The sequence below is a fragment of the Brienomyrus brachyistius genome, unplaced genomic scaffold (assembly GCF_023856365.1).
Source record: "Brienomyrus brachyistius isolate T26 unplaced genomic scaffold, BBRACH_0.4 scaffold56, whole genome shotgun sequence".
In the NCBI taxonomy this organism is placed as follows: Eukaryota; Metazoa; Chordata; class Actinopteri; order Osteoglossiformes; family Mormyridae; genus Brienomyrus; species Brienomyrus brachyistius.
The window spans coordinates 671941-691584 of NW_026042331.1; the positions used below are offsets into that span (position 1 = coordinate 671941).

The following is a 19644-nucleotide window of genomic DNA, read 5'->3' on the forward strand; positions in this document are numbered from 1 at the left end:
GGCAGTGCCTCTGCACTGGCAGACCGGGGTGGTGGTCCCCCTATTTAAGAAGGGGAACCGGAGGGTGTGCTCCAACTACAGGGGGATCACACTCCTCGGCCTCCCTGGCAAGGAGGTCCTGGAGAGGAGGGTCCGCCGGATTGTCGAACCTCGGATTCAGGAGGAGCAGTGTGGTTTTTGCCCTGGCCGTGGAACAGTGGACCAGCTCTATACTCTCAGCAGGGTTTTGGAGGGTTCATAGGAGTTTGCCCGACCAGTCTACATGTGTTTTGTGGACTTGGAGAAGGCATTCCACCGTGTCCCTCGGGGAGTCCTGTGGGGAGTGCTCCGGGAGTATGGGGTACCGGGCTTCCTTTTAAGGGCGGTTCGGTCCCTGTATGACCCGTGCCAGAGTTTGGTCCGCATGGGCGGCAATAAGTCGGACTCGTTTCTGGTGAGGGTTGGACTCCGTGAGGGCTGCCCTTTGTCACCGATTCTGTTCATAGCTTTTATGGACAGAATTTCTAGGCGCAGCCAGGGCGTTGAGTGTGTCCAGTTCGGTGACCTTAGGATTAGGTCTCTGTTTTTGCAGATGATATGGTTCTGTTGGCCTCATCGGACCGTGACCTTCAGCTCTCACTGGAGCAGTTCGCAGCCGAGTGTGAAGCGGCTGGGATGAGAATCAGCACCTCCAAATCTGAAACCATGGTTCTCAGCCGGAAAAGGGTAGAATGCTCTCTCCGGGTTGGGGATGGGGTCCTCCCCCAAGTGGAGGAGTTTAAGTATCTCGGGATCTTGTTCACGAGTAGGGGAACGATGGAATGGGAGATCGACAGGCGGATCGGTGCGGCGTCAGCAGTCATGAGGGCGCTGCATCGGTCTGTCATGGTGAAGAGAGAGCTGAGCCAAAAGGCGAAGCTCTCGATTTACCAGTCGGTCTACGTTCCTACCCTCACCTATGGTCATGAGCTATGGGTAGTGACCGAAAGAACGAGATCGCGGGTGCAAGTGGCCGAAATGAGTTTCCTCCGCAGGGTGGCTGGGCTCTCCCTTAGAGATAGGGTGAGGAGCTCAGTCATTCTGGGAGGGACCCACTGGGAGGAGACCCCGGGGAAGACCCAGGACATGCTGGAGAGACTATGTCTCTCGGCTGGCCTGGGAACGCCTCGGGATCCCCCCAGAGGAGCTGGATGAAGTGGCCGGGGAGAGGGAAGTCTGGGTCTCCCTGCTGAGACTGCTGCCCTCGCGAGCCGACCCCGGATTAAGCGGAAGATGATGGATGGATGGATGGATCCCACATTCTCGCCTGCCTGCCTCATCCTTCCCCACTTTCCACCTGCTCGCTTGACCCTGGACGTTACAATACCCCCCCTGGCCAGCAGATCCATCTTTTGTTCTTTTCAGAATAAATAAACTATGTAACTAGAGCTGGGCGGTATGACCAAAAATTAATATCACGGTATTTTTCAAAGTTATATTGGTTTCACTCTATACAACGTATAGAGTTTTATTTTTTTTTAAAGTATGTCTGGGCATTTACCACATTTTACAGGATTTTACAGGACACATTTTTGTTTTACATTTTTGCATTGTTCCCACATTAATATTATTTTATTATTAGCCATTGTGCCTATCCGCTACCTTAATTTTAACATATGGCTAACATGTTTGTTGGCTAACTGCTTATAGATAAATGGCTAATGTTAAAGTTTGCCAGCCAAGGTAACATTTTTGAGAGTTTAATAGTTCAGTGTTGCTGGGACACAAGCTTTACTGACCTCACAAAATTTCTCATAAAAAACGCATCTTTAAGATCTTTAAGGTCTTTAAGATGCTTCGCCAGGTCTGACATGCTACTTGACTTCGTCGCCACATCTTTGTAGCACTGTTTGCATCGAGGCTTATTGACATCCTTAGCCTTCCCAAGCCTGTCTGCAAAATACTTCCAAAGGGCTTTTTTGTGTTTTTTTTTTTTTTTTTACTAGCAGTTTGCGAAGTGCCTTCAACTGCAGTATATGCCATGTTTGGCCAACTTGGCATGTATGTGTTAAGTAGTGTGAATGCGTTCAGCGGCTATTGAGAGGAGGGGAAGGGCTGTGACTGTGCTGTAGTGGTGCTGTGTGAAGTGTGGCGAAGTGAGGCGAAAACCACACTGTTGGTTCCGATAATGGTGAAAATGAGTATCTAATGAGATACCAGTTTTTAATCTCGATTAGTATCTCAGAATCGATTTTTGACAGTATATCATAATTTTCAACTCTAGTGTCCGCTATATCTTCCATAACCCTAACCCTAACCCTAACCCTTTTTTAGGGGTGCAACAGTGAAAAAGGTCACCCCTTAAACAGTTTCCAGCTGCACCACTTCCCAAATGTTGTGTAGGCTATTTAAACTAGTATTGCAGTATAAGAAAAATTCATATAACAATAATAAAAAATAGTTTTCGGTATGAACTGGTATACCGCCCAGCACTATATGTAACCTTATTCTGCTAATATGCGGCCAAGTTGTTTCACTGTTGTTAGAAACTATATTGGTTATGGATTAAATTTTCTGGGTATATGGAACGTTTGAACACTGTACCACATCCAACTCTTGTTGATGTTATGGTGCCACATTCTGAGACCAGCTTTTCTGTGGTGCTGTGCTGAGGCCGTTTTTTCTGGCCCAAGGCCATTTTTTTTCAATGGAAACACGTGGAACCAGTGCCGAATTGTGAAAAAGTTCGGCACTAGCACCAGCGCTGCATTGATGGAAACTAAGCTTCATTGAAAGCCTTCCCAGAAGATTAAAAGCTAAGAAGTTAAACACCTCAAGATAAATTTAGTTAAATTCAATTGTATTTGTATAGTGTCACGATCGGCCGGTGAACGGGTGAGCATGCAGGAACAGGCAAGCGGCGATCGGGCAAGGAGCAGGCAAGCAGGCAGAATACGGGATAAAAGGGCATTTAATCAAGGGATCGGGGAAACGCAGAGCAGGACACATCTACTGACGCTCACAAACATCAATGACGGACAGGGAACCAAGGCAAGACAGACTGAAATACACAAGACTGGGCTAACATAATCAGACACAGCTGGGTACGATCAGGGAAGCACACGTGGATAATCAGGAGGCGTGGCACACACGAGGATCGTACGAGCTGGGCGTGACATATAGCACATTTTCACAACATTACATTGCCTCAATGTAGTGTATATTTTCCCTTCCCAAAGTCCCCAGTGAGTAAGGCAGAGGTGACAGTGACAAGGAAAAACTCCCTAGAAGGAAGAAGAGGAGCAAGACTCAAATGAGGAGCCTATCCTCCAGGGCCTGGCAGAGGAAGTCAAATGTGCAAGGATTGTAAAATTCTAATTAACACAGTGAAAATTTTTAAGATCTGAGTTTCAATGCAGGGGGCAGGCAGGTGATGGCAGGCAGGTGATGGCAGGCAGGTGCTGGCAGGCAGGTGCTGGTGCTACTTCTGATATCTGGATGAAGAGTGATAGCAGTAGGGAAGGAAGGAGAAATTTCACAGGCAGAAGGGCGGGCAGGCTGGAAGGACGTCACAGGTAGTAGAGGCATCATAGCAAGCAGGGTAGGCAGAATTTTTTTTGGGGGGGGGGGGGGTCTCCTAGCACCACCTCCCGGGGGATGCGTGGGGTAAAAAGTGCATTTGCCAAAGTAGGGGAGACTAGCGGTAGTGCAAACAGGTAGATGAGGGCTACCATGATTAATTGATGTAATTCATGAGACTGTGAATTTGTCAATATCAATATTTTAAATCAATGCATTGTTTTTTTAAATAACTTGAATAAAGTTACCTTTTTCATTTCTGAAAAGCTTTAGTTCATTTTAACAAATGTTTTCTTTCAATATAATTACATAATTATCTGGGTAATTCAAATTATCACAAAACAAAAATATGTTTTGCATGCTCCAAAGTTTTGATGACATATCACAACAGTACTAGTGTTATGCACAAGCATGTGAAGAGAGAACACAGGTTCTGGAATCGACTATCCCACATGTGGTATAAAACAGAAATTTCACCAAACCGTTTAACAAACTCCGCAAGTTTTTTGATAGATTCGATAATGTTGTGGTTGTTACTGGGTCAAGAAGACACAAGAGCACGCATATGGGCTTTGTTTACATTGACTGGGCTACATATTCAATGAAAGGAGACCAGAAATAGTGACATGAGGTTTTTCTTATTTATTTATCAAACTGAATGTTGCAATACACCATTTTTGTCATATTCATGTAGCCAAGACTTTGGGGATCAGACATCGGGGATCAAAACAAACTGCCAACATTGCTTACTATGTACTTTTATAATGTTTCTGCAAGTGATCCAAACTGCATTTTGCACTGTCTATATTTTGATGTCAAATTACAAACTTCACATAAATCTGACATATTTACAAAGTACACTAAGATTAAGATGAGTTTAATGCCAAAACAAATATGTAAAAATAATTTGCCATGAATTAAGTTTATGATATTGAAAGAAGTGTGTGACCATACCTCAGTCAGTGAAAGTGTGTTCCCTACCTTTAGACCCCAGGGGTTAACAAGGGATCCAAAAGGAGGGATTTCATGCTAAACACTTTGCCATCGGCCAGGGGGATCGACGGAGGTGGATCTCGAACGTTGGAGGGGGAGTGAGCAAGGCTGTAGCGAAGTGGCTTCAGGAGAGATACATGGAAGACTGGGTGGATACGGAACAGCCTGGGGAGTTGCAGGGAGTAGGAAATGGGACCTACTCGGGCTGTCACTTTAAATGGACTGATGTACTTTGGGCCGAGCTTATGACCTTGGGGTAGTCTGAGATGTTGCGTCGATAACTATACCCAGTGCCCAGGGTTATACACTGGTGCAGGATGCCGTTGTCTGTCTGCTTGTGCTTTGATCCACGCAGCTCCCTTGGATAGCTGTCAATGGACAAGGCTCCATACTTGCTCGCACCACCGATACCACTGCTCCACTGCAGCGACCTCTGTAGGGGAGGAATCCCATGGGAAAAGAGGGGGTTGCAGACCCAACTTGCATTGAAAAGGTGTTAAACCTGTGGTTGGGTTAACTAGGGAATTCCGGGTGTGCGCCGCTCATGGCAGGTAATGGGACCATTCCTGTGGCTTTGAGGAGCAGAGGGTTCATAAGACCGATTTCCTGATTCAGTCGCTCTGCCTGCCCGTTTGCCTGGGGATGATAAGCCGTAGTCAGACTTATCCCGAGCTTGGCAAGGGAACGGGAGAAGCTTGTGCCTGAAGGAGTTGCCTGACCAACTCTGTCATAGATCAGAACTGTTCCTGCATTTTGCGCATCTGCTCCTGCATTTCCATAGATTTGGCGAGGTATTCTGTTATAGTAGAATACTCGGGTATGGTCAAAAAGCCTTTATTGGGGAAAACTAAAACCAAATTCAAACAACTACTGTAGCGGGGTCCAAGCCAAAAATCTGTCCGAGCCGTGCGTCCAAAGCCAAAGGGTAAACCGAAAGAGTAGTCGTCAAGCCAGGTGCAGGTGAGTCGAGGAGCAAGGAGGTCAGTCTGATGATGAAGACAAGAAACACTGGGAGCGGTCACGGGGGAAGATCAGGACTGGAATGGACGGGAGCAGGATGGTTCAGGAGGCGCGGGAAGAGGTGGTAGGGAGAGTCAGGCGGAACGGGGCTGTAACAAAGACACAGGAGTAAAGCACCCGGAGATTGCATTTCAAACAATACCTCACACTGAATGATCTTCATGCGAGGTTTACAGTAAGTAGCAGAGAGGGGCCGTGTGTCTGATTGCTCACAGCTGTGTCGCCTGTAGGTAGCTAGTCAGAAGCAGACAGGTTACTGCAAGGCAAAGTAGGACTATCAAAGTAAAGCATAAAAAAATACCAGTTTTAATTTTTTTTTAAACACTAAGCAGACTACTTGATTACAGTAAGCAAATGATTTAAATAGTATTTGACAGGAATGATTCTGTCCCAAGCTTTCTTATCCATTATAAGCGGTTGATTACTATAACCATGATCACTATATGTGGTTGGTGGTGACTAGGTTGTTGTTTTAGCGTTTTTCACTACCTTTATGGAACTTTTTTTAGCACGTATAAGTCTACAAAGCAACCATTTTATTTAACTTGCGTTTCTCAAAAAAATTTGTAAAATAGCTTAAATTAGTATTGATTGTGTTTCCTGCAAACAAGATTTTACTTAAAATATTAATTTCTGCAGTTAAAACTGTTAGGGAAACCTTGACAGGAAGACACAGATCCAGGTATGCAAATCCACGCCTTGTTTATTGGCGCAATCGGGGCAAAGGCACAGGTTTGGACAGGCAAAAATCATGGTCGTTGGACAGGCAGAGAGGTCGAGATCCGGGAAGTCAGTCCTACGAAGAGGCACGAGACGAGACCACACAGGGGGGCGGGAACGGGATGTGCCGGACTCGGCTGGGAAATCGGGTCAGGAGCGGGAGCGGGTCTGGAGAAGGAAAGGGAGGCAAGTAAGGAGAAAACACTAGGTAAACAGAGCAGGCGAGGGAGATGAGGGAGATAGACAAAATAGCGCTTGGTATGACTCGGAATCATCGGCTCAATACTTCGCGTTGTTCTGGGGTAATTTGGCCGTATTTGTACTCCCTCTCATTACCCACAACGCCGCACACCTGGTGGTTCCTGCCTGTGTGGGCGTGACAGTACCCCCCCCCCCAACGGTCGCCTTCTGGAGGCCGAGGACGTCCCCACGGTCAGGGAGCGGGTTGGGTTGGGTGGGCGAGGTGGAAGGCTGCCTTGAGGTCCGGGTTGGTTATAGTGCACCCAGCTGCGTTCTTCAGTGTCACCTCCCTCCCAGTCGACCAGATATTGGAGTTGTCCCCTGCGCCGGCGGGAGTCTAGGAGGGAGCGGACCCAGTTGGAGGGGTTCTCTTCTGGTACCTCAACAGGGGGGTCCTCAAATGGGGCGATGTCAGGTCGCAGGGGACTGCGTTTCATGGGTTTAAGGAGAGACACATGGAAAGTGGGGCAGATGCGACACCCAGGAATGCACAGGTTCCGGGTTGACAACCAACCAGCTGTCTGGCTCGATATGTGGGTCCCGGACGTTGTTGACGGTCAACCTGGATCTTCCTTTTCTCGGCCTGGACACTCAGTGCTTGTTGGATCTGCTGCCAGGCTCGATGGCGCGGTCGCGGTACCAACTCACCCACCCACCCTCGGCACCGGGCCCTCCGGGGAGTCCTATGGGAAGAGGTGAGGCTGGTAACCTAGGACGCACTGGAAGGGAGATAGGTGAGTGACGGGACACACCCGGGCGTTGAGGGCATACTCCGCCCACACCAGGTGAGCAGCCCATCCGGAGGGGTCGGTTCGACACAGTATATGGAGAGCCTTGGCCACCTCTTGATTGGTCCGCTCGGCCATGCCGTTTGACTGCGGATGGTAAGCAGATGAAAGGCTGAGGGTGATATTGAGTTTGCGACACATCTCCTGAGTTGACCCGGGAGTTGAATTGAGGTCCTCGATCGGAGAAGATGTCCTCTGGTAGTCCGTAGTACCTAAAGAGGTGTTTAATGATGATCTCTGCTAACTCTGATGCAGAGGGAAGCTTTGGGAGCGCTACCAGGTGATGCATCTTAGAGAACCAGTCCACCATGGAGGATGGTGGTCTTACCATCAAGCAATATTACAGCATTTATAAAACCAAAAATTTTACATGAAATTACCCAAAAAAAACTATTGCCAAATATAATTTATCAGAAAATAGTGTCTAGTAAGTTAGTGTTGTCAAGAGTTGTCAATAGACAAACAAACACAATACGATTATTACACTCACGAACATCACGATGATGATGCTGAAACTATTTATCCTTCACTACTTAAGTACACAGGGTATTAAATAAAAAATGTGGGGACAGTAAGAACATAAGAACTATACAAATGAGAGGAGGCCATTCGGCCCATCAAGCTCGCTTGGGGAGAACTAAACTAATAGCTCAGAGTCGTTAAAATCTTATCTAGCTCTGATTTAAAGGAACCCAAGGATTCAGCTTGCACTACATTATCAGAAAGGCTATTCCATACTCTGACTACACGCTGTGTAAAGAAGTGCTTCCTTAAATCCATCTTGAAATGTTCTCCCTCTAATTTCCACCTATGGCCACAAGTTTGTGTATTTAAACTAATGCTGAAGTAACTATTTGGTTGAACAGCATCCAAACCTGTTAGAATCTTATATACCTGGATCATGTCCCCCCTCAGTCTCCTTTGCTTGAGACTGAACAGATTTAGCTCAAGTAACCGTTCCTCGTATGACATTCCTCTAAGACCAGGAATCATTTTTGTGGCCCTACGCTGCACCTTTTCTAAGGCCACAATGTCCTTTTTAAGATATGGTGACCAAACCTGCACACAATATTCTAGGTGAGGTCTCACCAAGGAATTGTATAATCTTAGCATTACCTCCCTGGACTTAAACTCCACACACCTGGAGATATACCCCAACATCCTATTGGCCTTTTTTATTGCTTCCCCACACTGGCGAGAATGGGACATGGAAGCATCAACATACACACCAAGGTCTTTCTCATGATCAGCTACCTTTATTTCAGTGACACCCATGAAATACCTGTACTTTATATTTCTGCTCCCTAGATGGAGTACCTTACATTTATCGACATTAAATTTCATCTGCCAGGTATCGGCCCAGTCACTAATTAAATCAAGATCCTGCTGTAGCTGCTGATCCGCTAATTCAGTATCTGCTACACCACCCACCTTGGTGTCATCTGCAAATTTCATCAGTTTACTGTATATATTGGTATCCATATTATTTATGTAAATTAGGAACAATAATGGTCCTAAAATCGAACCCTGCGGTACCCCACTATGAACGCAAGCCCAGTAAATAAAACATGAGCAAATGACATAAAATTAATGACACAATTAATCACTTCTTAATCACTGAGAGCTTTCATTGTGATATGAAAAAGATTTTAAAAAAACATCAGTGCTTGGATACAAACTCATGGCTGTGTAGGTGAGAAAAATTGTATACCATGGTGAGTGTTATGTAGACCTGTCAATCCCACTTAAACACTAAGGCTATATGAGTAATGACGGATCAGGAAATTATAAGTGTTTATAGTGTAATTAAAATAAAAAAATACAGACAGCCGATTTCATTAATGCAGACCATTCACCTCTGAAACCATTGTAATTCAAACAACAGTGGTTTGAACTAACATGGTTCAAACTACTGTAGTACTAATAAAGCATGATGGTTTAGGGAAACAGTCATAATTCAGATAATGACCACCTAGCTTAGTGGGCATTAAGGCGTTTAGCGGACTGTAAGTATTCAACATTGTTATGGTCTGTTAAGGCCAGAAATAGTTCCCTTGTTCCTTCCAACCAGTGCCTCCACTCCTTCAAGACCAGCTTCACAGGCAGCAGCTCGCGATTCCCTAAATCATAATTCCTTTCAGTTGGCATCAGGGAGAAGAAAGCACAGGGGTGAATCTTGCAGTTAGTGGGGCAACGACCATAATGTACTCCTGGATAAAACATCAATAGAAGTTAGTGATCCCCAGAAACCGCTGCAGATACGTCCACAGTGTGAGGTTGTGGCCACTGGCTGACTGGCTGACTGCCTTCACTTTGGCAGGATCCATTTGGACTGTGCCTTCCGTGAGAGACAGCCTCTAAAAAGGATATGGTGCATAGGTGGTTCTCGGTCTCCTCAGCTTTGACATAAATGCATTTCCCACAGGACCTCATTGACAAGGTTTTGAAAAACGGCTGGGGCATTGGTAAGACCTAACGGCATTACAATATACTCACAATGGCCAGTGGACATGTTGAATGTGGTCTTCCAATCGTCACCTTGCCGGATCATTAGGTGATAGGTGTTCCTTAGGCTATGCTCACACTGCAGGACAAATGTGGCCCAAATCTGATTTTTTGCTCATATGTGACTTGGATCATATTTTTTCATGACAATGTGAACAGCCACATGGAATCCGTTTTTTCAATTCCGATTTGGGCCACTTCAGTATGTGGTCATAAATCAGATACAGGTCTGATTTTTTTGCAATGCGACCTCAGTCTGAACAACGAAATCAGAATTTATGTGACTTTTTCGTCACTCTCAGTCGACGTTCGTCATAATTCTGTGCAGGTGGAAGTCACCATATGTCTCCGTCAGAATGCCAAACATGGAGGAGAGCACAGAAATCGGCCAGTGGAGGGACAATGAGGTGCTGGATTTAATAAGTATTTGGGGAGATAAATCTGTTCAGGCAAAACTGGAAGGTTCATATTGTAACCGGGCAGCTTTTGAATTAATGAAGTGACGTCTTTGTTTTTGCACATGCACATTATTGTGTCTTTGTTGTTTTGTGCGCATGTGGGCCAGTTCAGTATAGTGAACTGTTCACATTGAAATCTTATATTGCCCACATTAAAAATACAGTAGTGTGAACAGAAAATCAGATTATGAAGATCCGCACACCCTGTAATTTGTCCATGACAGACGATAGCAATGCCAGAGGGTAATGGTTCTTTACGGTGATTTCATTTAAGCCTCTGTAGTCTATTGCCGTGTTACTCCTGGCGAGGAAGTAAAGGCGTCCCCTAGCTGGACTTGTGCCTGGGAGCAGGTCAACAGCACAATCGTATGGACGGTGATGTGGAAGGGACAATGCCCAGGACTTACTGAATACCCCCTGTAGGTCCAGATATTCAGCAGGTACTTTGGAGAGATCAGGAGCCTCTTCAAGGAAGGAGGGGACCACTGGTGACAGAGCGGAGTGCAGGCAGCGAGAATGGCATGACAGGGCCCAATCAATATGAGGGTTATGCCTGAGGAGCCATGGGTACCCCAATACCAGCAGGGCCTGGGGGGAATCAATTATTAATAGGGTAATATTCTCTATGTGATTACCCAATAAACGGAGACTCACTGGTATGGTAGATTTGGTCACCATTGCCATTCTTCTTCCCGTGAGAGATTGAGCCACCAGCAGGACCCTAACTGGTGTGGTTAGTATCTCCCACTGCTTGACCAGGGTGGCTTCTATGAAGCAGTCCTCATCTCCAGAATCAATGAGGGCTGCTAGAGACTGCTGATGTAGCCTCCCAGGCACTAAGGCAGGCAGGAAGGTTCTTTGTGGCGAAGAGGGGAGAGCTGAAACCACGCCCACCAGTACCCTCGTCCTTACTGGTGGGTTGTACCCTTTTATTGGGAGGACATTCGCCGTTGCTGCTCAGCAGGCAATAACAGAGTCCTATTGATCTGCGCCAGCTCTGGCATGAGTTCTCTGAGGTTAACTACTGGATCGACAGATCGAGGAACCTGGTCCCTTTCCTGACGCTTTTGCTCATGCTGAGAAAGCCAATTGTTGATGCGGAGAGCCAAATCAATTAAATCTTCTTGTGTGTTGGGGAGATCGCGTGTAGCCAGTTCGTCTTAAATAACTTCTGATAGCCCCTAATAAAAAGCATCAGACTTCTTGGTTCACCCCAGCTACAAGACATTGCCCGTGTTCTAAACTGGATAGCATAGACCTTAGTGGAGTTGCAATAGTTCACATGCCGCTTCTGTGCCTAATTTGGAGCAGTCAAAAGCATGCTTCATCTCCTCCATGAAGCTGGAAAAGTGAGCACAAAACAGGGCTCCGGGATCCCAGGCTGCTGTCCCCCACTCTCTTGCTGGTCCAGTAAGCAGGGTGATAACATAAGCGGCCCAGGAGCACTTGGTAGGAAAAATGGAGGGCTGCAGCTCGAAAATAATGGAACACTGAGATAAAGGCATGAACCAGTTCCGACAAGCTGGCGTGAAAGGAAGCTAAGGATTCCTCAATCGCTGTCAACTCCAACTGGTGATGCCCCAGGAGGATCCCGTGCTTACCCAGGGCTTCCAAAACTCGCTGGAGACCGTCTTGATCTACTGAGTCCATCTCATTGGTGAGATCCTCTGTTGGGAATGTCCGAAGATAGACACTGACAACGATCAGCTTTGGGTTAAGGTAACTGGGAGGCAAAGCCAAAGACCAGGCGAGGGTCAGGGTGACCAGTGTCAGTTCCAGTTGGATTGAGGCGAAAGTCAAAGTCAGTGTTCCAGGCAAGTGTCGGGCGATCAGCGTCGGTACTGAAAGGGATGGGCAGAAACACGGAATCTAAAATTAATCGTTTAGGTTAATCAACCGATCGGTTGATAGATTAATCTATTGAAAAAGAGTTATTACTGGTAGTCCTGGAGTGCAATATGTAAGCTCCAAAAGATTTGGTTTCACCATAAGTAGCAAGTAGAGACAAGTGGGAACGCAGGCATGGGGAGTCCCTGAATGTCAGCACTCCAGTTCCAAAGGGAGTGTGAAGCTAGAGTGACAGTTCAGTTCATCTAAAGCCAATAGCATCGATCCCCACCCAGCTCTGTACCTCACATTGTAAGCCTAACTGGGAGAGAGTAGTTAGCTAGAGCTAGAACTATGAGGTCCCTATAAACTAGACTATACAAGTGTGTTTTTTGTCTAGAACATTGAGAGTACGCCAGAATCTCACACATCCGCTAGGAGAGTATTCCACAGTTACGGACTGAATGTGGTGCAGTCTGCTGTAGTTATGTCTACTCTAGGTACTGATAGATACCCTACTCTTTGAGAATGAAGCAGGTGAGGAGGGTTGTAAGACATCAATTGATCTTGAGAAGATAGAGCATAGAATATGGCTAGTACAATATTTTTTTTTTAGTTTTTGTAAGAACTGTGGCTGCTGCATTTTCTATTAGCTGAAGTTTATGTAAGGATCTGGATGGGCAACCAGAAAGGAGGGTATTGCCGTAGTCCAGCTTGGCTGTGTTCCTAGATAGTAGAATGCAGTTCTAGTAATACTTCTTGTATGACCATCAAAACAGATCTGAATCAACAAGAACACCAAGATCTCTGACCACTATGTTAAGCTGAATAGGAAGACCATCAAGGTTGAGGTCAGACTTACTTCAAGCACGGATGCCTTTGGACACACATGAACTTTAATTCAATAAAAAAAAAAAATGTGTATAGCTTGTTTTCACAACATTACATTGTCTCAAAGTGGTTTACAGCATCCACGCCCAAAGCCCCCAGTGAGCAAGCCAGAGGTGACAGTGACAAGGAAAAACTCAAAGACTCAAAGAGGGAGCCCATCCTTCAGGCCAGCAGAGGAAGTCAATCGAGCAAGATGGCAAAGTCCCAATTTACATTGTCCCGATCTTAACATTTGAGTTACAATGTGGGGGGCAGGGAGATGATGACTGGCAAGCGCTGGTACTTCTTCAGTTGGCGGGGCGAACAGTATTATGGCAGCAGTGCATACAGGGAAGGCATCACAGGCAGAAGGATGAACAGGCCGGAAACATGTCATGGGTAGTGGAGACGTTGCAGACAGCAGGGTAGGCAGGATATCTTAAAAATTTGGAGTCTATCAGATTGCCAGACAGAGAAGTGTGATTTGTTACTCCAGAGAACACATCTCCACTGCTCTAGAGTCCAGTATACTAATATCACCATTTAAGCTGCTAAGACACATACGGATACTTTTGTATTGTACTGTGAGCACTGCGAACATTAGCCTGAGCACCAGATGAATGGGAGTCTTGCAGGGTTGCTCGCTCTGCCAGCAGTTGGGACGGTAACTGTCATATACTTACGCTGGGCATCAGTCATGAATTGTATTTGTCTTAAGTTGACAACGACCTGTAGTATTTAGCCATGTTACATTCTGAAAAAAAAAGTAGTTGGTTACTGGAAAAGCTACAGCGTTTTTAAAAGTAGCTGCACTACTGATAAGCCACTAAAGTTAAAAGTGTCGCTAATTGTACTGGACTACTACACAACACTGAGTATAGCTGTTATGTGATCTTGTTCATTTTCCTTCCTAGTCTATAGCCTAGCTGTGGCATTCTGAACTAGTTGTAGGCAAATAAGTGATGACTGATTTCCTTATGAGACATCCAGGCCGTAATGTCTGTCAGGCAAGCAAGTAAATTCAAAGTGAACGGTAACGGGCCCAGCACTGATCCCTTTAGGACACCATATTTAATTTTACTGGGCTCTGAGATTCATTATCCACATAGACAAGTTGATAATGATCTGTTAAATATGAACTCTTATCTGTGTGGATTTGCATGATAATCCTGCATTTCTTCCATTTCTTGGGGCTACAGAACAAAGAGAAGGAACGGATGAAGGAACGGGAAAAGGAGGCCAGAGAGAGAGAGGCGAGGTACAGCAATGGCCATCTGTTCACCTCGCTCACTGTGTCAGGCACCACCCTCTGCTCTGCCTGTGGAAAAAGCATCACCGCCAAGGAGGCCCTCGGTTGCCCCAGTGAGTAAACACTCCAACTACATCCTCAACACATTCTTGAACGGCTCTACCTGTACCTTACCTGTACCACATCCTTCAAGGGCTCTATCTAATAGTGTTACAGTACCACCAGACAGTAACATTGCTGTCTAAAGCCGTTACGGTACCTACATACAAAAAGCCACTAATACTGTTACAGTACCAACAACTTCTAATTCTGCTATTTAATACTGTTACAGTACCACATCCTCCAATGGTTCTGTTAGTGTTGTCACAATGTCGACACCATACCTCCATAAATATTTCAACACCAATACTTAAATGATACCACAGCAAAAACTTAAAAAATCAAGGAAATTAATGAATAAATAGATGACAGAACCCTGATTTTTTTTATTATTAATTAAATAACATATTTTGTCAATATCGGTCAAATGTAGCCTTTGTCAGAGGTGCAGAGCAATACTGAACATGTTTTTAACAAAGCTACATTTTTTCAGTTTCAGCTGTTAAGCTATATAGCTATTTAATATGTTTTAATACATTTATAACACTGATAATTACATTATTGTGAATAATTTGATCAATGTCTTACATGTGTGTTTGTGTGATTTGCTCTTACAGTTTTTTTTTATTTGCAAGATATCACTTAATAACCAGCAATATATCTCCTTGGCATAGGTCTGCACTCTCCTGAGCACAGTTTGTAGTAATAGAAGATATTTACACAAATGTACTGCATACCATGATTACTTTAGCTGAAAAGATTACCTAAAAAGGCAAAATAAAATTAAACAGTTAGGCTGTCTCGCAAACTGAAGTGGTAAAATGACAAGTTGTGGATAGTTGGCAAAAGCACTTGTACTTGCAGCCACGGCTCTCTTGTAGTGGTGTGATGTTCGCAAATGAATTGTTTGTGGAGAAGGAGTCCCTTGCAGAAACAGTACTCTCATGTTCTCTTCCCTACAAAGATCTGTTCTTTTTGTTCTTCCGATTGTCCTCAGAAATATGAATGCTGCTTCCATCCTTGACTATTGCCTGCGAGAGCCAGTGTGGTATGTACAGTAGGGTTGTGCTGAAGGGGGGGATATGATTGGCTGGAAACTAAACCCGGGACTGAATGTGCAGGAGTTTATGAGTTGGTGCAGGAGTGAATGAGTTGGTGAGCAAGGCTGCTGAACGAGAGAGCCATACCTCGGTCGTGACTAACGTACACCATCTACTGGTGTAGCATATAGCCTACATGTGCAGTGATTTTCTTTATGTTGCAATTGGATTTTAGAGATGCGACATTTTCACAATTTAAAACGATTTAAATCAGCGTTTGCCCTCGTTAGCTGGCTGTTTGATGAGCAGTTAGGTTTGCGTTTTTAACAAACATGACTACGTAGCTAAGGTAACAATGTTGAGAGACAGACTTTAATCAAGGAGGAACATACCTGGTAAGCAAGTATACATTCGCCGTATAAGGCGATATACATAGCAATTTCTTGTCACAGCAGCACAAATGCATTTTAATTTTATGTGCATTTGTGCTGCTATGACAAGAAATTGCCGTGCATATTGCTTCATATGGTGAATGCATACCTGTGTATCTGTTATATGCACCCTTGACTATAATTCATTAGCAAATATTATTTTTTTCACATGACTTTATTGGTGATATTTACCTTACTCCATAGCACTATTTAGCCTAAATAATGGGATTTTTTGATATATTGAAACATAAGTATTTCAAATATGTTTTATGCAAACAGGAAGTGCCACTGAACAGGTCGGTGAATAAAACGGAACAAATCTTTTAGGTGAACTGAATAAAACAACCTGTGTCCCAAAAAGGTTGAGTAGTTTCACTCATCACTACTCCCTTCTCTGTGAAAGTTGCAGGGTGAGAGAAAAAAAACGGTTGGCACGTCCACTGTGCCTGTTGGGAGAGGAAGAGAAAGTCGAGCTAATGACCCACTGCTGCACAATGAGCAATAGGGAATACTCATATGGAATACTCATACAGAATACTCATACGGAATACTCTTAAATATCCATAGTTATAAAATAGAAAATAATATAACTCTTTACAATGGGGTATATACACTCGCCGGCCACTATATTAGGTACACCTTGCTAGTACCAGGTTGGACTCCCTTTTGCCTTCAGTACTGCCTTAATCCTTCGTGGCATAGATTCAACAAGGTATTGGAAACATTCCTCAGAGATATTGGTCCATATTGAAATGATAGCAGTTGCTGTAGATTTGTCGGCTGCACATCCATGATGCGAATCTCCCGTTCCGCAACATCCCAAAGGTGCTCTATTGGATTGAGATCTGGTGACTATGGAGGCCATTTGAGTACAGTGAACTTATTGTCATCTTCAAGAAATCAGTCTGAGATGATTCGAGCTTTATGACATGATGCATTATCCTGCTGGAAGTAGCCATCAGAAGATGGGTGCACTGTGGTCATAAAGGGATGGACATGGTCAGCAACAATACTCAGGTAGGCTGTGGCGTTGCAACGATGATCAATTAGTACTAAGGGGCCCAAAGTGTGCCAAGAAAATGTCCCCCACACCATTACACCATCACCACCAGCCTGAACCGTTGATACAAGGCAGGATGGATCCATGCTTTCATGTTGTTGACACCAATTTCTGACCCTACCATCCGAATGTCACAGCAGAAATCGAAACTCTTCAGACCAGGCAACATTTTTCCAATCTTCTATTGTTCAATTTTGGTGAGCCTGTATGAATTGTAGCCTCTTTTCCTGTTCTTTGCTGACAGGAGTGGCACCTGGTCTTCTGCTGCTGTAGCCCATCTGCCTCAAGTTTCGACTTGTGCGTTCGGAGATGCTCTTCTGCATACCTTGGTTGTAACGAGTGGTTATTTGAGTTACTGTTGCCTTTCTATCAGCTCGAACCACTCTGGACATTCTCCTCTGACCTCTGGCATCAACAAGGCATTTTCGCCCACAGAACTGCCGCTCACTGGATGTTTTCCCTTTTTCGGACCATTCTCTGTAAACCCTAGAGATGGCTGTGCATGACAATCCCAGAAGATCAGCAGTTTCTGCAATACTCAGACCAGCCCGTCTGTCACCAACAACCATGCCACATTCAAAGTCACTTACTGTAAATTACCTTTCTTCCCCATTCTGAAGCTCGGTTTGAACTGCAGCGGTTCGTCTTGACCATCTCAACATGCCTAAATGCATTGAGTTGCCACCATGTAATTGGCTGATCAGTAATTTGTGTCAACGACCAGTTGGACAGGTGTCCCTAATAAAGTTGCCGGTGAGTGTATATGTACAGAGTGGAAATATATAAATATATGTACAACACTGTGGAATTGCACTCAAAGAAATATTGCACGTAAAAAACACTATGGTGTACTGAATGTGTGTGTTTTGTTAGTCTATGTTTGTGTGGTCAGCTGCAAGGACTTTGTTATAGAGTCTGACAGCAGATGGAAGGAAAGACCTTCTGAATCTCTCCTTCCCATATCATGGATGCAGAAGTCTGCCACTGAAAGAGCTGCTCAATGCTGTCAGAGTCTCCTGCATGGGGTGGGAGATGTTATCCAACAGGGATGAAAGCTTAGCCACCATTCTCCTGTCACTCACAACCTCCACCAGGTCCAGAGGGCATCCTAGAACAGAGTTGGCCCTCCAGATCAGCCTGTTCAGTCTCTTCCTGTCCATAGCAGAGATGCTGCTGCCCCAGCAGACCACACCGTAAAAGATGGCTGATGCCACTAGAGAGTGGTGCTGCAATTGGATTTTAGAGATGCTCTGATCTTTTTTGTAAAGTGCATTTGTGTTATGAATCCAGTCCAGTTTATTGTTCAGGTGAACAGCAGGGTACCTGTAGCTCTCCACAGCCTCAATGTCCATACCCTGGATGTTCAGTGGTTGCAATGCTTGTTTGTGCCTGCGGAAGTCTACCACCAGCTCCATGGTTTTTCCAGTGTTAATGTGGAGGTAGTTATGCTGGCACCAGTCCACAAAGTCCCGGGTCAGTGCTCTGTACTCCTTGTTGTCCCCGTCAGTGATGTGGCAGACTATTGCAGACTCATCAGAGAACTTTTGCAAGAAGCAGTTGGTGGGGTTGTAGGAGAGGTCTGCAGTGTAGATAGTGAAGAGGAACGGTGCCACAGCCATTTCTTGTGGTGCCCCCGTACTACAGACGACCCTGTCCGACACACAGCCCTGAGTACTCACATACTGTGGTCGGTTAGTGAGGTAGCCCTGGATCCATGTGGAGAGGTGATGGTCCACTCCTGTGTACTCCAGCTTGTCAAACAGGATTGTGGGTAGGATGGTGCTGAAGACACTGGAGAAATCAAAGAACATGAGGGAACGATGTAGGATTTGGATGACAGCATCATCTACCCCAATGCCAGGCTGATAGGCAAAAAGTAAGTGAATGGGGTCTAGTGATGAGCTCATCAGAGGCCAAAGCTGTGCAAGGACCAGCCGCTCCAGGGCCTTCGTTAAGTGTGATGTCAGGGCCACCAAACTGTAGCTGTTGAAATGCTTTGGATGTGGAGTCTTCGGCACTGGTACCATAGAAGAGGTTTTCCAGAGCTGTGGTACTCTCCCCAACTTCAGGCTCAGGTTAAAGATGTGCACAATTACCCCACACAGGTGATCCACGCAGAGCTTGACAACCCTTGAGCTGATGCCATCTGGACCCGCTGCCTTCCTGGCTTTCATCCTCCTCAGTCCCTTCCTAACCTGGGTGGCTGAAATAGACAGGCTGGAGCCATGTGCTGGATGCCATGGTTGGGGGGGAGGAGCAGGGACTGTGGAAACGATCTGAAGTATAGTGTAGGTGTGAAGTGTCTGAGGTGGAACAAAGGTGGAGGTGGGAGTGTCTGTAGCAGATGTTGGAGACTGCATCCGGGAGGGCAGTATCGGTGGAAAGGCAGGAGCAGATGAATCAAACCTGTTGAAGTGATTTAGTTCATATGCTTTAGTTCATATCTCCCCACCGGCAGAGAGTTCTGTTTTTTGTAGCCTGAGATGGTTCTAAGGCCTATCCAGACTCCACTGACATTGTTCTGCTGAAGCTGGTTTCCCATCCTTTGCCTGTAGCTATCTTTCCTGTCCCTGATCAGTCTTCTCATCTCCTCTTTGCCTCCTGATTTGAAGTCCCTCCTCTTCTGCTTGAGGATGGCCTTGATTTCTGGGGTAGTCCAGGGTTTCTTGTTTGGGAAGCACCACACAGTCCTGGTAGGTACGGTGTTATCCACACAGAAATTAATGTAGTCCGTAATGCAAGTCACAAGGCTGTCAATGTCCTCCCCATGGTCATCACAAAGCACTTCCCACACAGTTGACTCAAAA

General features: G+C 45.4%; 1 protein-coding gene across 2 annotated transcripts in view; it reads left to right on the forward strand.

Annotated features, from left to right (window-relative positions):
• Positions 1–19644, forward strand: part of LOC125724453 (rho guanine nucleotide exchange factor 2-like) — a 68934-nt gene that overhangs the window by 23162 nt on the left and 26128 nt on the right. For both annotated transcript variants that reach the window (XM_049001145.1, XM_049001146.1), the window contains exon 2: positions 14158–14320. In XM_049001145.1, coding sequence (XP_048857102.1) covers positions 14158–14320 — 163 coding nt within the window. The remainder of the gene's footprint in view (positions 1–14157; positions 14321–19644) is intronic.